At 42.7% G+C, this 18,567-nt stretch overlaps 2 protein-coding genes across 2 annotated transcripts; one reads left to right on the top strand and one right to left on the bottom strand.

Annotated features, from left to right (window-relative positions):
• The first annotated feature begins 140 nt into the window (after positions 1-140).
• On the top strand, positions 141-5,342 carry hdc (histidine decarboxylase). Its single transcript, XM_048169504.1, has 12 exons — positions 141-288; positions 595-767; positions 899-1,012; positions 1,115-1,237; positions 2,041-2,181; positions 2,264-2,407; positions 2,488-2,554; positions 2,651-2,813; positions 3,334-3,421; positions 3,494-3,592; positions 3,725-3,826; positions 4,384-5,342. Exons 1-12 carry the CDS (start codon positions 252-254, stop codon positions 4,999-5,001), a joined length of 1,869 nt encoding a protein of 622 aa, XP_048025461.1. The 5' UTR covers positions 141-251; the 3' UTR covers positions 5,002-5,342.
• slc27a2a (solute carrier family 27 member 2a) lies at positions 5,090-16,846 on the bottom strand. Its single transcript, XM_048169505.1, has 10 exons — positions 16,184-16,846; positions 15,476-15,685; positions 15,246-15,404; positions 14,664-14,788; positions 12,127-12,321; positions 11,938-12,028; positions 11,413-11,611; positions 11,234-11,331; positions 8,194-8,324; positions 5,090-5,929 (listed from the first exon to the last, which is right to left on the bottom strand). The coding sequence occupies exons 1-10, from the start codon at positions 16,653-16,655 to the stop codon at positions 5,753-5,755; spliced, it is 1,857 nt and encodes a 618-aa protein (XP_048025462.1). The 5' UTR covers positions 16,656-16,846; the 3' UTR covers positions 5,090-5,752.
• Between the last annotated feature and the right edge of the window lie 1,721 nt (positions 16,847-18,567).

Consider the following 18,567-nt stretch of genomic DNA (forward strand, 5'->3'; position numbering starts at 1 on the left):
CATCTGTGTGTCTGTGGGAGTCAGTAGATGGGATAATGCAGTGTTCAAACACTCACACTCCAGATGCGGATTGATGTTTCCTCAGTGCTCATGAAGTCAGATCCGTGTTCAGGGTCTCGCTCTCGCTCACGTACAGCTGAATCAATCGTGTCTTTGTGGAGTAAATGTGCGGCGGTTTGCGTCAGCTGCTGAACGGCGGCTATAAAAGCGCCTGAGAGCTGAAGCGGCTCACACACGGCTGATCTTCTCTGATGGACGGGATGCAGGAGCAGGAGTACAGGCTGAGAGGTAATGAATTTACAAGAGTGGGTTTATATCAGTTTTGCAGGTTATTCCTTCACATTTATTTATTGAATGCAGGACATTCAGGACTGTTTTTATTGTTTTATCTTCTGAAGTCATTTTCTTGCATTAGATTGATTTTATATTCATGTTCTGCTGTAATCTGTGTGAGTCTGAGCTCTTCATCTGATGTTTGTGACTGTACTCTAATGCTGTTCAATCTTCTTTCATTGGCAGTGGTTCATCATGAACATCTCAGTGTGTTTGTTTTAATGTGTTGATGTTCCTCTGTGTGTGTGTGTGTGTGTGTAGGGAAGGAGATGGTGGATTTCATACAGCAGTATCTCACACGGATCCGTGAGCGGCGGGTTGTTCCGGACGTTCAGCCGGGTTACATGCGTCCTCTTCTGCCCAGCAGCGCCCCGAATGAGCCGGAGGACTGGAGCAGCATCATGAGGGACGTGGAGAACATCATCATGCCCGGGGTCTGTCTGTCCATCCGTCTGTCTGTCTCCCGTGTGTCCATCCATTTTTCCATCCGTCTGTCTTTCGTTAGTCTATCCGTCCATCTGTTATTGAATGCGTGTCTGGTGTGATGCTCCGGTGTGTCCTGTAGGTGGTGCACTGGCAGAGTCCTCACATGCACGCGTATTTCCCTGCGCTGACCTCATGGCCGTCTCTGCTGGGCGACATGCTGGCAGACGCCATTAACTGCCTTGGCTTCACCTGGGTAATACAAAACACACACACACACACACACTCTGTGTCAGCCTTATGCATTATGTTGAATAGTGTGTGTGTGTGTGTGTGTGTGTGTGTGTGTGTTCTGCAGGCCTCGAGTCCGGCATGTACGGAGCTGGAGATGTGTGTGTTGGACTGGTTGTGTAAAGCGCTCGGGTTGCCAGATCACTATTTACACCATCATCCACAGAGCAATGGAGGAGGAATACTGCAGGTACACAAACACACACAACTCGTGTTATCAACCATCCCATGTTAAAGGGTTAGTTCACCCAAAAATGAAAATAATGTCATTTATTCCTCACCCTCATGCCGTTCCACACCCGTAAGACCTTCATTCATCTTCAGAACACAAATTAAGATATTTTTGATGAAATCCGATGGCTCCGTGAGGCCTGCATAGCCAGCAATGACATTTCCTCTCTCAAGATCCATTAATGTACTAAAAACATATTTAAATCAGTTCATGTGAGTACAGTGGTTCAATATTAATATTATAAAGCCACCAGAATATTTTTGGTGCGGCAAAAAAACAAAATAATGACTTATTTAGTGATGGCTGATTTCAAAACACTGCTTCAGGAAGCTTCGGAGCGTTATGAATCAGCGTATCGAATCAGCGGTTCTGAGCGCCAAAGTCACATGATTTCAGCAGTTTGGCGGTTTGACACGTGATCCGAATCATGATTCGACACAAAAGATTCATAACGCTCCGAAGCTTCCTGAAGCAGTGTTTTCTACAAAAATATCTTAATTTGTGTTCTGAAGATGAACGAAGGTCTTACAGGTGTGGAATAAATGACATTATCTTCATTTTTGGGTGAACTAACCCTTTAAAGAGTCCAGATTCTGAAATGGAATCATTTACTAGTTCAGTGGTCAAAATATCATCGAAATCTCACTTTATTATCTATGAATCACAAACAGGACATTATACAGTATAATTGTATGTTTTCGTTCTTTAATTATCGTGGTTTCCATATACGGTTATTATTCGTGGTGTGTGTGTGTGTTTAGAGTACGGTCAGTGAGTGTACGCTGGTCGCTCTGCTCGTCGCCAGGAAGGACCGAATCCTGCAGATGAAGACTGAATTCACACACGCCGACACGGACGAATCTGTGCTGAACTCCAGACTCATCGCATACGCCTCCGATCAGGTACAGCAGTCTGACCGGCCGTCCTGTCACATGATCAACGCTGGTGTGACGATGATTGATCATCATGAGTGTGTGTGTTCAGGCTCACTCGTCAGTGGAGAAGGCCGGTCTGATCTCTCTGGTGAAGATCAGGTTTCTAGAGACGGACGAGGCGTTTTCTCTGCGTGGAGAAACTCTTCAGCGCGCGATCGACGAGGACCGGAGGAGAGGCTTCATTCCCGTGATGGTGACGCACCTGAAACCAACCAGCTGTTTGATGCTTCGCTGTGCTGAAGTGACTGAGTGTGTGTTTGATGTGTCCTGCAGTTGTGTGCGACGCTCGGATCCACCGGCGTGTGTTCCTTCGACCGTCTGGATGAACTCGGGCCCGTGTGTGAGTGACCCGTGAATATACATGAACACCTTGAAAAGCTTCTGAATGTTCTGGAGCACGTGTGTGTGTGTGTGTGTGTGTGTGTGTCGATCGCAGGTGCGCGCGAGGGTCTCTGGCTGCACGTGGACGCGGCGTACGCTGGATCTGCTCTGCTCTGTCCTGAACTGCGCTATTTTCTCAGCGGAATCGAGTTTGCCGATTCATTCGTCTTCAACCCGTCGAAGTGGATGATGGTCCATTTTGACTGTACAGCATTTTGGTGAGAGACACGTTTGTCCTGTTGTTTCCTTTTTTGGAAATTATAAACTGCTTGGAGGAATTTAAACTTAATTTACACATGAAAGAGTCTCTTCTGCTCACCAAAGCTGCGTTTATTTGATCAAAAATACAGTAAAACAGTGAAATATTATTACAGTGTAAATCATCTGTTTTCTATGTGAATATATAGTAAAGTGTAATTTATTCCTGTGATCAAAGCTGAATTTTCAGCATCATTACTCCAGTCTTCAGTGTCACATGATCCTTCAGAAATCATTCTAATATGATGATTTGCTGCTCAAGAAACATTTATGATTATTATCAATGTTGAAAACAGTTCAGATTTCAGTGGAAACATTTTATTTTTCACGAATATTTTATTTTTCATTATAAACAGCATTTATTTGAAATATAATCTTTTGTAACATTATAAATGTCACTTTTGATCAGTTTAATGTATTCTTCTTTCGCTCTTTAACGAGTGTCATGCGGTGTGTTAGTAAAGACTGTTTGAACTGCAGGGTGAAGAACAAGATGAAGCTTCAGCAGACGTTCACCGTCGACCCGCTGTACCTGAGACACGATAACTGCGACGCCACCGACTTCATGGTGCGCTCACATCACGCTCGTTACGCGGTGTCAATCTGTGCGATGTTAATTAACGCTCATCTGTCGTTTCAGCACTGGCAGATCTCTCTGAGCCGCCGCTTCCGCTCTCTGAAGCTGTGGTTTGTGATGCGCTCCTTCGGTCTGAAGAACCTGCAGGCTCATATCCGACACGTGAGACGCGTCATTACGATAGCTGCACGAGTTCAACACTTCAGATTTTATCAACGGTTTACAATGAGGCCGAACGGTCAAAGCTCTAGCTCACATTTCCTGTCTGTGATGATGTGTTTCCTGTGATGTCAGAGCGTGGAGATGGCGAAGCTGTTCGAGTCTCTGGTCAGAAACGACACAAACTTCCAGATCCCGGCGCAGCGGCACCTCGGCCTGGTCGTCTTCTGCCTACGAGTGAGAGAAAGACGCTTCGCCACGTCTGTGTGAAACAATCATGAGAATAACACGATAATCATAGTGCTTATTGATTATAGATCAGGTGTCTCATGGAAACTACTGTGGTGTTTGAGACGGGGATGATGTTTGCCATAGTATTTAAAATCATTGTGTTCGTCCTTCTGTCTTGTTTTCCAGCACAAACATCTAAACATTCTTACATCAAGAAACATTTACTGGAGAAGAGAAATAATCTTGTTTTCTGAGAAATGCATCAAAATGAACTGAAATTAAGTGACTTACTGAGTGAAATATTTTTATTTATTTTTAAATATAAATTTATATTTATATCCCCTAAGTGAAATATTTATTTTCCCCAATGCAGATATATTTTTATCACTTTATTTTGATGCATTTCTCAGACTTTTTATCATGTGTCATTGTGCTTCTCCTGTAAATGAGTCCCGATTTAGGAATGTTTAGATATTTGTGCTGGAAGAGTGAGAACATGACTTATTTAATAGAACATCATCTGTTATCCTGTGGTCACATGAGCACGTTTCTTCTGTTCGCAGGCTGGAAACGGAGCGACGCAGGAGTTACTGAGGAAACTGACCAAGTCCGGCCACATGTTTCTGATTCCAGCCGCCATCGGGAACAAACTCATCATCCGCTTCGCCGTGACGTCGCAGTTCACCAGCGCGCAGGACATCGAGAGGGACTGGAGCCTCATCCAGCAGGCGTCCCGCGAGGTTCTGCAGGCCTGCGCTCTCTCCCGCCAGCCCAGCCTGATCTCTGACCCCGACAGCTGCGAGGAGGACCAGGAGGAGGCGCCGCTGACCATCCACTCGGAGCTGAGCCGGATGCGTCTGGAGCCCATGATAGACGGGCGTCTGGTGCGTCAGGGCCAGAGACGGGCCATCCGCTCCATGAGCTGCAGCGCCGAGCTGCCGCCCGCCAGACCCGAGCGCTCGCACCCGCTGGAGCAGATCCCGGAGCAGCCGGCGCAGCCGCAGCCGAGAGCGCAGAAGCGTCTGATGAAGTTCCACAGCGTGCCGAGCCTGTCGCAGGTCTGGGCTCAGTGCGGCATGCAGCAGCTCTACCACCCCTTCAAGAGAGGGCTGGTCACCAGCCGCGCCAGCTGCTTAAACTGCCTCCCGCTCGCAGAGACCAGCCCACTGCACTCCAAATAACACACACACACACACACACACACACACACACCTCACAGGAGCGTCAGGGATGTTTTCACACAGGCAGGTCAGTGAACATCACAACACATTCCTTCTGTTCCTTTATTATTACAGAAAGCATCATATGATCAATGTCTCTCAGTATTGATTAATAAAAACACATTTACTTGAACACACATATTTACTGCTAAAAGTTCGGACACACTGACTGAATTTCTGTTTGTCATCGTCCTAAAAACTATGGACAAAAAAGGATTCGTTTTCAGTGTTTCTCTAACTGGAGTTCATGAGATTTCTTTACATGCGTGTCATCTGTGGAAGCCCGTTTCTGCCATGGAATAGAAGATAAAAAAGGGAATTGCGACATTTAAACTCACAATTCAGACTTTTTTGTTGCAATTGTGAGCTAAAAGTCGCAATTCCCTTTTTTATTTTATATTCCGTGGCAGAAACAGACTATAGTCATGTGACCAACATCATGTGCATGTGATTATTAAAATATTAAATCTCAGATGGACAAAAATGTTTGGGAATCTTATGCTTATTTATAATACATTAATTTACAATTATGCTAAATTATTATTGTCTAAAGATCATTACTATTAATGTACCATTTATTTATTTTTGCAATATATTTTCGACCTCGTATTATGTTTCAGTATATTCCTTTGAGTCACAGATGTGTTCAGACTCCAGATGATGGATTGAAATCATCAGATCATGGTGTGATTCTGAATAAATCGAGTGTTTGTCACAGTCTCAAGCGTCCTTCACTGATGGAGCTGAACATCTCCTCCGTCATGGGCACGAGCGTTTGCTCGGAGTCGTCCAGGAAGAAGAGCTTATCACGGATGACGTTTGGGTCGAATCCGTCCTGCACCAGCTGACCTTTGACCTGTTTGAAGGTTCCTGTCATGTCCAGCTGGTTCTGAGGAGGAAACGACCGTCAGACGCGTTGAGAACGGAAGCTCGTTTCCACATCAGAATCAATCATGAGCTGCGACTTTCATCTCAGAAATGAGAGTTATAAAGTCCAAATTCTAAGAAATAAACTTGCAATTACAAGAAAAAAGCTGCAGTTATGTTGTTATTTTCTATTCTGTGGCAGAAACAAGCTTCCATAGAAATTTTATTATTTACAGCCAAAAAAAATTAAAAAATACTGAAACCGAATGATTTTCAAGATCTGTTTAATACTAAATTTGTTTAGTAGGGGTGTAACAATACATCGATCTAATGTCTAACGATCCGACGCATCGATGCAATGCGTAAAAAAATCGATACCTGTGGGCTAATTATAGAGGCACCTTTGTTTTAACACTCTCCACATTTTCACACAATATGCATTATCGCCAACGCGTGCATTCTCATTTAAACTACCTTTCAGAACTTGTGAAAGACACTCGGGACAGTTGATGAAACTGTCACTGAAAGAATACGGTCAATAAACTGCCGCACAGGAGCGCCGCGCGCTGTGACTCTGTGTTGCTTCAAGCGCATCATTCTGCACACGGGATGCTTTGTGCCGCTCTGTATTAGAGCCTTTATAATACATTTGCACAATGAAAGAATATTAATAGCCTGTCTTGTTTTGTCCCACCTATAATATGTTGTTGCTTCATTAAAAACCTGCGCTATACATTTAAAAGAAATGTCTTTTAATTATGTGTGTGTGTGTGTGTGTGTGTGTGTGTGTATTCCTCGTTTATCAGTTTTTTGACATCACACATTTTAGCACAGAACTAAAATACTTTCTTGACTGTTGTCATGTCATAAGCTGTCATTAGATTACTGTGTGAATTTTTTATTTGTGGATGACCCAATCAGGGTTCAGGATGTGAAATTTTGAAATCAATGTTTGTTATATATTTTGGTTGCAGTTGTGAGTTAATAAAAATGTAGCTGGTTGTGTAAAATAGGCTCAAAATATCAAAATATTGATTGAATCAAATCGTATCATAATCGTATCACAGAACTTTTTGAGGTATCAGAAAATATCGAATCGCTGGCTATGAGAATCGATATTGTATTGAATTGTGATGAACTGTCCGATTTACACCCCTATTTAGTATAGAAAATCACCGGCTGCAACAATTAAATTCCTCATCACGGCTGAACTGAGTCCTGAAGAATTTGTTAAAACTGACGCTTCAAAACATTCATAAAGAGATCAAATAAATCCATAAGAGTGGAGCGGTTTAATCTAAGGGTGCGTTCACACTTGTAGTTCAGTTCTTTTGGTTAATTTGGTCCGGACCAAAGAAGAAAAAAAAATTTAGTCCTGGTCCGGTTAGCGTTCAGATTGGCAATTTTCTCACCAAACCTAAAGATACCGAACCTTAAGGCATAAGGATACATTCACAACGTGATTGGTCGGATGTTATGACGTATTGCCAATTTTGAGATGGAACTTAACGAACATCAAAACAATGCTGTGTGCTGAGGTAAATGCGCTCGTTGTGTGTGCGTAGCCTACATGTGATGGTATTTTGGCCAGCTGGGAACTCGTGAAGAACTTTTAAAATGTGTCAAAACACCGGCGGGAATCCATCCGTCACACACACTAACGATCTGCTGCGTGGAGACGCGCATCTGATGCCTGTCATGGGCAAACTCGCGACTATGACAAGAAAAACCGACATGCGTGAGGATTCTGTCCTTTTTAGGGTCTCGTCTTCCTGTTTTTGCTTCGTTTACATGTCTTTGGTCCGTGTTGCGTTCATATTATCATTCGAACCGCACCAGAGTTCGTTTGGAAGCGGGCCGAGACCCATCTTTTCAGAGGTCTCGGTCCGCTTGTTTGGTGCGCACCAGGGTTCGGATGGCAGCGTTCACACGTTCGAATGAACCGCACTAACCGACCAATCGCACCAGGGTTCGTTTTAATCGAACCAAACATGACAAGTGTGAACACACCCTAAATCTCCGCAAGAGACTCGATCACTTCATATGACCAACAGATTTAATGTGTGCTTTTACTGACATAAACATTGATCAGCGAACATATATAGTGCACTCAAATACGGTGGAAGCTCCAGCATGAGAACCAATGAGGTTCATTCTCACGCGTCACATGGCATATTTGAGCTTCCGCAACAACCAATGAGGTTCATTCTCGTGTGTACGGTTGAGCTTCTGTTCATGTTCGCTGATCAATGTTTCTAAAAGATGGAGGTAAAAACAAGGCATTACCTGTATTCTGATGAAGCGCGGTCTGGCGTACGCCGGCAGGAAGTTCTTCATGTGGTCGTATGTGGCAGAAGCATCAAACTCCATCCCGTCTGTGAGCTTGAGAGCCGCCATTCCAACACGCCCCTCGTGACCTGAGATAAAAACACCTGAGACGGGCCTGACGCTGACCTCTGACCCAACCATAGACTGTAAAAAAATATGGACGTAGTGTCTGTGACGTCACCCATAGAGTTCTGAACAGCGGTTTTGACGCAAAAATGAGGCCGTGGCTGCATGTGACCGCACGTCACTCACGGATAACTGAAAATGGGCAAAGAGGCGGAACGTAGTTGGAGCCCATGCGACTTGTTGCTGAAACCACGCCCGCTACTGTCAATCTACAGTGATTTTTAAGGTAACGTTATAGATGCTCTAACAGGCTAATTCATTTGTGTGGGTTGTGCAAATAACACAAAAAAATCAACTGGGACTTCATACCTTTAATGAAATAGAGATCGCGAGATGAATCCAATCCGTTGCACTTGAGTGGCTAACATGTCCATTTCAAAACATAAAAAAACTACTTTTTTTTCATGAAAGCGTTAAATCCATGAAATCTTTATATAATATCCATCGTTTGCATTACATATTTTCGGAATTCCCACATTCTCCATCATCGTTCTTCAAGAAAGGATGCAATCTGAGCATCGTTTATAATGTAAAACTCTATACATATATATACAGGTGCTGGTCATATAATTAGAAAATCATAAAAAAGTTGATTTATTTCACTAATTCCATTCAAAAAGTGAAACTTGTATATTATATTCATTCATTACACACAGACTGATATATTTCAAATGTTTATTTCTTTTAATTTTGATGATTATAACTGACAACTAAGGAAAATCCCAAATTCAGTCTCTCAGAAAATTAGAATATTACTGAAGACCAATACAAAGAAAGGATTTTTAGAAATCTTGGCCAACTGAAAAGTATGAACATGAAAAGTATAAGCATGTACAGCACTCAATGCTTAGTTATGGCTCCTTTTGCCTGAATTACTGCAGCAATGCGGCGTGGCATGGAGTCGATCAGTCTGTGGCACTGCTCAGGTGTTATGAGAGCCCAGGTTGCTCTGATAGTGGCCTTCAGCTCTTCTGCATTGTTGGGTCTGGCATATCGCATCTTCCTCTTCACAATACCCCATAGATTTTCTATGGGGTTAAGGTCAGGTGAGTTTGCTGGCCAATTAAGAACAGGGATACCATGGTCCTTAAACCAGGTACTGGTAGCTTTGGCACTGTGTGCAGGTGCCAAGTCCTGTTGGAAAATGAAATCTGCATCTCCATAAAGTTGGTCAGCAGCAGGAAGCATGAAGTGCTCTAAAACTTCCTGGTATACGGCTGCGTTGACCTTGGACCTCAGAAAACACAGTGGACCACCACCAGCAGATGACATGGCACCCCAAACCATCACTGACTGTGGAAACTTCACACTGGACCTCAAGCAACGTGGATTGTGTGCCTCTCCTCTCTTACTCCAGACTCTGGGACCCTGATTTCCAAAGGAAATGCAAAATTTACTTTCATCAGAGAACATAACTTTGGACCACTCAGCAGCAGTCCAGTCCTTTTTGTCTTTAGCCCAGGTGAGACGCTTCTGACGCTGTCTGTTGTTCAAGAGTGGCTTGACACGAGGAATGCGACAGCTGAAACCCATGTCTTGCATACGTCTGTGCGTAGTGGTTCTTGAAGCACTGACTCCAGCTGCAGTCCACTCTTTGTGAATCTCCCCCACATTTTTGAATGGGTTTTGTTTCACAATCCTCTCCAGGGTGAGGTTATCACTATTGCTTGTACACTTTTTTCTACCACATCTTTTCCTTCCCTTCGCCTCTCTATTAATGTGCTTGGACACAGAGCTCTGTGAACAGCCGGCCTCTTTTGCAGTGACCTTTTGTGTCTTGCCCTCCTTGTGCAAGGTGTCAATGGTCGTCTTTTGGACAACTGTCAAGTCAGCAGTCCTCCCCATGATTGTATAGCCTACAGAACTAGACTGAGAGACCATTTAAAGGCCTTTGCAGGTGTTTTGAGTTAATTAGCTGATTAGAGTGTGGCACCAGGTGTCTTCAATATTGAACCTTTTCAAAATATTCTAATTTTCTGAGATACTGAATTTGGGATTTTCCTTAGTTGTGAGTTATAATCATCAAAATTAAAAGAAATAAACATTTGAAATATATCAGTCTGTGTGTAATGAATGAATATAATATACAAGTTTCACTTTTTGAATGGAATTAGTGAAATAAATCAACTTTTTGATGATATTCTAATTATATGACCAGCACCTGTATGTACCAGATGTATATCTCTCAAATGTTCTCTCAAACTAATGAGCACGTGTCCAAAGTATAATTTTTCAAAATAGTGCAGCAGTTTTAGTTATATCCAAGCAGTGCTGTCGGAGTTGTATATCCTCCTGGTATTGTCATTGTAGTAAATCTCAGGAACAAAACTTTTAGCCAATGCCACGACGATCCAACAACGTTTATCTTCCGCATGCGAGCACATGTACACAGACTGACATCTGTCTCGAGTATGCAGCAAGCCATATATTGTATAAAATAATCCAGAAAAAAGGCACAAATACGGCTGAGATGCCAAATTCAGCGGCTGAAGGTAACATGACGGCTCACAGACAGCAGCGCCAATCCACCTGTCACTCAAGTGACCACGCCCTTAATTATGCAGAACTTTAAGGCTTAATATAATTTAAACGGATGAGTTATAAAAAAATTCACCCTGCTCAGAGTTGTCATGAAGGGCAAAAATAGCAGTATAGACCAAAACACAATGTGAACCAGAGTGTAAACATGTTTTTTCTGCTGTAAACTTGGCTGTTTAAACATGATGGTCAATGAGATTCTGCTCTCTTTTGCAGCCTGTCCCTAGCGGCCAGTCGATGAATCGCAGTTTAAGTTACTTCCGTATTGGCTTCACGAGAAACTGGGGGAGGTTGCCGCTTGGACCCAACACAAGCTGCTCGTTTCACTCCTCACCTGGAACTCTAACACCGTAGACGTTTGCGGCTTCAATGAAATCCAGCATGACCAGAATTTCAGACACCTCAGTCGTTGCCACATTTTCTCCTTTCCACCTAAATCAGCAGAAGCACATGAATTACTAGCGTTCACGCGCGTCCTTCAGTCACGAATCCGCTGCGCCAGACGCGTCTCACCGGAACGTGTCTCCAATCCGATCCTGGAAGTACAAGAAGCCGTCGTGGTCGGCGAGGATGAGATCTCCAGTGTTGAAGTACAGATCTCCCTTCTTAAAGACGTCCCTCAGCTTCTTCTTCTCTGTTTGCGCAGGGTTTTTAGCATAGCCATTAAACGGAGTGATTTTACTGATCTTTCCCACCAGCAGCCCAGTTTCACCTGTACAGTAAACACACACACACACACACACAATTTATTTCAATACAGCTAATTATCAGAGAGGGTCACTGCAGAGCCAGTGGGTGGAGCTTGACATCCAGATCCACCTCTCTGGACATAATGGTTGGAGCTTGAAGGTTTAGCCACACCCTATCTCTATACCTAATTAGGTTAAGCTCCACCCATTACGTCCAGAGAGGTGGAGCTGGTCGTCATTTAGCTACTTTAATTATGATGTGACTTCCTCCAGAACACCAGGAAGAAGCCGTATGAAATGATCCGTCCCAGCAGATCAAGCTCTATATTATCTAATTAAACCGTTTTACCTGGAGCAACTTCGACACATTGTCCGGCAGCGTCCCGCACCGGCTCCTCCGTCTCCGGATCAAACTTAATGAAGGCATAACGAATGAGCATCTGCACACAAACACACACACTCACGTGTTCATCATCACACACTCACACACACGCAGACTAACCTCAGATTTCACATCATGTTTAGTGTATTATGGGACCTTGTGGACCGCAGTCACTCTCCCGATGGAACCGATTTTCCCAGTATAATTGATGAATCCGATGTTTCCCTCAGTCGCTCCGTAGCCCTCGCAGATGCGCACGTTTCCGAAGCGCCGCAGGAATTCCTCCCAGGTGTCGGCTCTGATCCCGTTCCCCAGCGCCAGACGCACGCTGTGATCGCGCTCGCCGTCCCTCTACAGACACAGCAGACGCTCAAACACTCTTCTGCTCACATCTGAGTCACTCCATCAGGGATAGTTCAATCAAAAATAAAAATCATTTACTCTCCCTCATGTCCTTCCAAACCCATAAGACTTTCCTCTTCAGAATAGGCATGTGACGGAATCAAATTTTCATGTTGCGATAATTGCTGAAGCTTTTATCAAGGTTGTTTTCAAACAGATTAAAGTGCAAAAGAATTAGGCTATAAAGAACAACAGGAAACACTTTACTATAATATCTCATTATTTAATGCATTAACTAAGATTGAGCAACAGCTACATTTGTTACTGAAAGTGTTATTTTTTGTTAATGTGAGTTAAGAAACACAACTGATCATTGTTAGTTTGATCTCAGCTCCATTAAATAAGTTATTTTGATTTTAATAATGTTATTAAACAGTAACTAAGAAATTAACATGAACCAAGAATAATTAATGCTTTATCCACAAGTTTCCTACGCCCCATGAGGCCTTGCGTAAAACGTGGGAGCGTCTTCCGGTTCGAAGTAAACAAGCTGGACTTGACACTCATTCATTCAACATTTGACAGTCATTCAAGATTTAACGATCCAAACTTGCGAACGTTTGTTTTTTACTTAAAGATTTAAGATTCCAGCATCAATATTTGAACAATGTTTTACAATAAAAAATGTTACATTAATAGTAATGTATTAATTTATGTCAGGAGTGCAGATCAATCATGCTAAATCTAACAGATTCAGTTGCGCCTGCTTCCATTTATTTACGAGAATGGAATATCACGAGAATGCACAAAACAACTCCACTAAGGCTTTTAAATCCAAAGGCTTGAACATTTAGAAATATATTGATAACATACCCTACAGTATGTTTACGTCACTTTTCTGAGCATTTCTATTTATTTTCCTCTAAATTATTTGATGATTGCAATCCGAGGATGTTTGCGCGATCTCGTCTGTCTATCCTGATCCTTTCAGCCAGAGCAACAGAGGGAGCTCATGAGAAGGCAACAGGAGTTATGAGTTATACGAGTTAACCGGAGTGTGTGAATCTGTGAAAGATATGCATTTGTCAGGAATCAACAGACACAGGGAAGAAACAGATAAAACATTAAACTAAATAAATACACGATTATAATCATATAAGAATTGTCTTCGTCCCTCAAGCAGTCTCTGATATTTTCCATAAACGTGTGTATTTATCGCAATGGTTAACATCAGTAGCCTTTAGCATCGCATACAGTGGAAACGCGACTGGCTCTGGCACGCACGATACGTTAGGAGTAAAATCACATCATAAGGCTTTGGTGCATCAGTGACGGGTGAAGTACAGACAGCGGGTTGTTCATGTATTGCAGGGTCAGGATGCTCTAGTCATGCAGCAGCACTTTTGTGTAAGGTCAGTAAAGTAAAGGGCAATTAAGGGCACGAAAACTGTTTATTGTATTGTGATATTATTAACTAATAAATGTACTAAACTGAAATGTTGTCCCTGAGCGCCGTAACAACATCTCTCATAAAGATTTGCAACTTTGCAAAGTAAACAATGATCCAAAAAACACTTAGCCTCTTCGCTAATTAGCACACTAAATACCATTGGTATGCTACTTCCGCCGCCTCATCGGAAGTTGTACCCACGTTCTCTTTTACAGTAGCGGCCCGCGGAAACAGGTGGATAAGTATTTTTCATGGTCAGTTTGGTAATAATGAATTAACATGTTAACTAATGAAGCCGTACGTCTCAAAGATTTACTGAACAATAACAAATAATCCAATCATGTTGTAGTCCAGATTAAAATATAAAAATGTTTAAGTTTGAAGATAAATAACCTATTAAGTCTTTAAGTATTTGGTGCTGTGATGAACAACAGAGATTACAAAAAAATGAATGTCTGTTTGAAGCATTTTAAAAACTTCACTAGCGCAGCTGCTTTGTTTGCGGGGTTTCCGGGGTAACCGCTGCATTTCTGCTGTTCCATCAGCGCCCTCTGCTGTCAGAGAGTGAACGTGCACTTTCATTCAGCGCGTCTCCTTCACTTGTTCTGTCATGTGCTTCTCATGCATGTTGGGCTTGTTTACATCTGAGCGCGTGTCCCTTTGACGCAGAATACAGCGGTGTTGTGCACTTTATATGGTTGATGGGGAAAGTATTCTTAATGCATTATAAAAAATGTAATAATTTGTAATAAATTATAATTTATGGTATTTTTAAGTGCCTACGATAACAATATCGTGCATATTCATTATTGTGATATATCGCATTACCGAATATCGACACAAGTCTACTTCAGAACACAAACGTATCGAGGATGATTTAAGGGGCTCATGGGAACTTTACCTGGGGTGTGTTGCACAGGTACCGCATGACCTCTCCGATGTACTGGATGACCGTCACCTTGTGTTCCCGACAGTCATCCCAAAACCGGGAAGCTGAAAACTTCCTCCTCAGCACCACCGTGATCCCTGAAAACACAGACAGACGCATGAGAAGCTCCAACCCGTAGAACCCCTTCACTGGTTCACGCGTGACCTTTCCAACATGATTACGTCATGCGTGGAGCATCACAGAGCAGTGCAAGATGAAAATGGCCAATGGTTTCTCTAGATGAGACTCTTATTCCTCGTCTGGGATCATGTAGAGCTCTTTGAAGCTGCACTGAAACTGACATTTGGACCTTCAACCCGTTGAACCCCAGTGAAGTCCACTATATGGAGAGAAATCCTGGAATGTTTTCATCAAAAACCTTCATTTCCTTTTCACTGAAGAAAGAAAGACATGAACATCTTGGATGATATGGAGGTGAGTAAATTATCAGGAAATTTTAATTACAGATTGACTCTTCAGGAAGTCAGACTCAGAACATGAAACAGACACACCAGGAGCTCTGAACATCTGAACAGCAGATTCTGGTGACTTTACCGCGCTCTATGGCTCCTGTGAGGCCGACGAGGAAGCCGGCGCTGTGGTACAGAGGCAGGTAGACGTAGATGATGTCGCTGGAGGTCACGCCGGTCAGGTGCTGCATAAACGACATCATCCATACTCTCTCGTGGCTGATCACCGCAGCTTTAGGAAGACCTGCGACACACAGACGAATGTGAGCGAGCGCCGCAGACACTGACACGCGTCCGAGAGCGCGGGAGCTTCACCTGTGGTGCCGGAGGTGTAGATGTAGAGGGCGGGGCTCTTGATGCTGATGTCACGTCTCAGACTGAGGGGCGGAGACTCTTCAGACGCGCCGCTCACTTCTGCAGACAGATTCACGATGCCGTCCGTCTCACGGGCGTCTGACAGCACGAACACAGACACGTCCTGCTCACGGAGAGACGGCAGAACTTCAGCAACCGCCGCCGCCAAATCTGCAGAAAAACATCTTGATGTTTAATGCTTTTAGGATCAATGCACTGGCATTTCCATCCGACAGTACTTCAAAAACTCATAAATCATACTGGACTACATTAATTTACACTTGACAATATGAATGCAAAACAAAATTTATACAGAATTCAATCCTGAATGTTATTCATAAGATCCAGAACTAACTTCATTTTATCTATAGATATTCAATTCACATTTATTTGTATAGCGCTTTTCAGATACATATCATTTCAAAGCAGCTTTACAGAGAATGTGCATGTCAACAATTTAAAGAATGCAGTTAGCAAATAATGTAATAATTTAGGCAATTAATTTACAATCACTGTTAGCAGTTTAACTGAAGGTAGAAGCAATGAGCTCCTGGAAAAATGAATTACATATTAACAATAATTAGGATATAGAAATTGGGCAATGTGCATATTAGATAGACAGATAGATGAGGTCAGTTCTGGTCAGATTGGAGGGTTGCTCTTCATCACCGGCATCAGTGAGGAGGACCGTGGCGCAGCAGCAGGTCAGGCAGTGCAGCAGAGATCTGCTCCTGATGTTCGTGTTCAGGAGCGCGACCGTGCAGCCCAGTTTGGCGAGCGCGAGCCACGTCCACACGAACAGGGGCGCGTTCCCGTGAAAGAGCGCGACGATCTGACCTGGACGCACCTGTGCGCGCTCCCGAAGCGCGTTTGCCACTCGGTTACTGACCCTGTCCGCGTCCCGGTAAGAATAACTCTGTCCCTCAAACACGATGAAGCGCTTCTCCGGGTGTTTCCTCACGGAGTCCTCGAAGCGCTCCAGGATCGTGTAACACGGAGTTTTGCGGCCGAATTGCCTCACCAGCCTCCCGACGTTAACGAGTTTGAGTACGTAAATAAAATCCTGAATAAAATATGGGAAACGAAAGTACAGAAAAACTAATAAAGAAACAACCGAACCGACGAGAACCGAATAAAACATGTTGATGCGACCGGTGGAGTGATTTGAGCGGTTTATGGGTCTAAAGTTTAAATGTTCGATTGGCCAATCAGTGCGCAAGGCGGTAACTGACAGCCAATCCCTTCCCCACAATCATTAACTCCTTCGAACATGTAATGATTGTTTTGGAAACATGTCATATGATATTCATTGATCATAGAAACCGCGAACTATTATTATTATAGTCACCATGGCTGCGTTCCAGTTCGTTTTTAAATGCCCTTCCCTCGCTAACTTCCCTCAGTCTCGTTGACTCGGATGTACGTCATTGCTTAGGTTGCACGAGCGCCCACTACTGGCGGAACCTCAATATACCAAAAAGTTGTGGTGGGAAGTTTCTAAATGTATAAATAATAAATTGGAATGTAATTTTCTTTTGTTATACGAACATGTAATATTTGTTTTTTTACAATATGACAAGAGTATGGAAAGAGAAGCATATATTATTAATCTTTTGATTATTTTAGTGAAGTTTCATATTCATCGGTGTAAATTTACTAATCAGAAACCTTTTTTTTTTCTGTGGTATTGAAAGAATTTAAGGGCTTCCATTAAGGGCAGTACAAACAAAAAAGCTATTAAAACCATGTATTTGTTGAACACTTTTAAAATTTTGTGAAAAGTCAAAGCCTTTTATTGTTTGTTTGGTCTATCTAGTTTTATTTCAACTCAGTGTTTGTATTTTGCATTTGTGTATCTTTAACCCTGGCTTTTTTTTTTTTTCTTTCCTGTATTTTCTGTGTTCATGTTCTGTAATTGTTATTCATGCAATAAAAAAAAAAAAAAAAAAAAAAAACTACTGGCGGAACCTTTGCAATGGGCTGAACTGGAACGTCCTAAGCCGCAAATCCGCAATGGAGCCGATTTATTATTTATTTTTTCCCCTTACAAAATTGTTTAATACAGCATTCTATATATGTGTATGAATGTTTTATTTAGATAGGGACAGATACAAATAACATAGATAAACTTTGACAGTCATCCGATGCATCCGATGTGTGTTTTAAATGTTTAAAAAATAATTAATATATCATAGAGTTGTTTGTGGTGGGGTAAATTAAACGCGATATGCGGTGACGTCATAATCGTGTTGCATTGTGGGTTATGGAGCTGCCTGAAGTGTACATATGAAGTAGACTCGATTTTGACTGAGGGAGCGAGGGTCTGTCCATATAAACTTCCCTCGTCCACTTCACGAAGTGGAACGCACTTCAAAATGGCGGCAGAGTGCGGGAAGTTAGCGAGTGTGTGTCTAAAACTGGAGTGGAATGCAGGCGATCTAACCAATCAGAACGCCGAATCCGCCATTTTGTCAAAGCAGTCAGGAGTTAGAAGATTAACCTCGGTGGACTTGAACTTGAAAAATGGTGTACTGACATCTTTCAACGTTTTAAACAACATTCCTTCTGATGTTCATTCATGTTTATTTGATGCTATAAATGAACTAGCAGGAAGAGATGATCGGTTCACGAGCCGCTTGAGCTGAGGAGCTACAGCGATCTGTCACGACACATTAAAGAGACACAAAACGCTTTTATTGTTCGAATTTCTTTATAAAATTACACAATTTGAAAGATGGGACTTTGTTTAATATCATAAGTAACCTGCGCTGTCTTGTCTGTCGACGTGTTGTCAGTGTCCTCTTTGCTCTGCGATGTGGCGTAACAGCGCCACGGCTTGTCGGACAAAGCAACAGTAACTAAGGGGGGGGGGTCTTTGCGAAGGGTCAATTGAGCGATTCCAGTAGCTCAGCTTTGATTTCTGAAATAGGGGTGAAGGTCTTTTTCCCAGTCACCTCCAGTGTTGGGGGTAACGTGTTACAATCAGATTACTTTTTCAAGTAACTAGTAAAGTAACGCAAGTTACTTTATTGACATGTATTGACTGACAGCTC

Source organism: Megalobrama amblycephala, linkage group LG19 (assembly GCF_018812025.1).
Source record: "Megalobrama amblycephala isolate DHTTF-2021 linkage group LG19, ASM1881202v1, whole genome shotgun sequence".
Lineage (NCBI taxonomy): Eukaryota > Metazoa > Chordata > Actinopteri > Cypriniformes > Xenocyprididae > Megalobrama > Megalobrama amblycephala.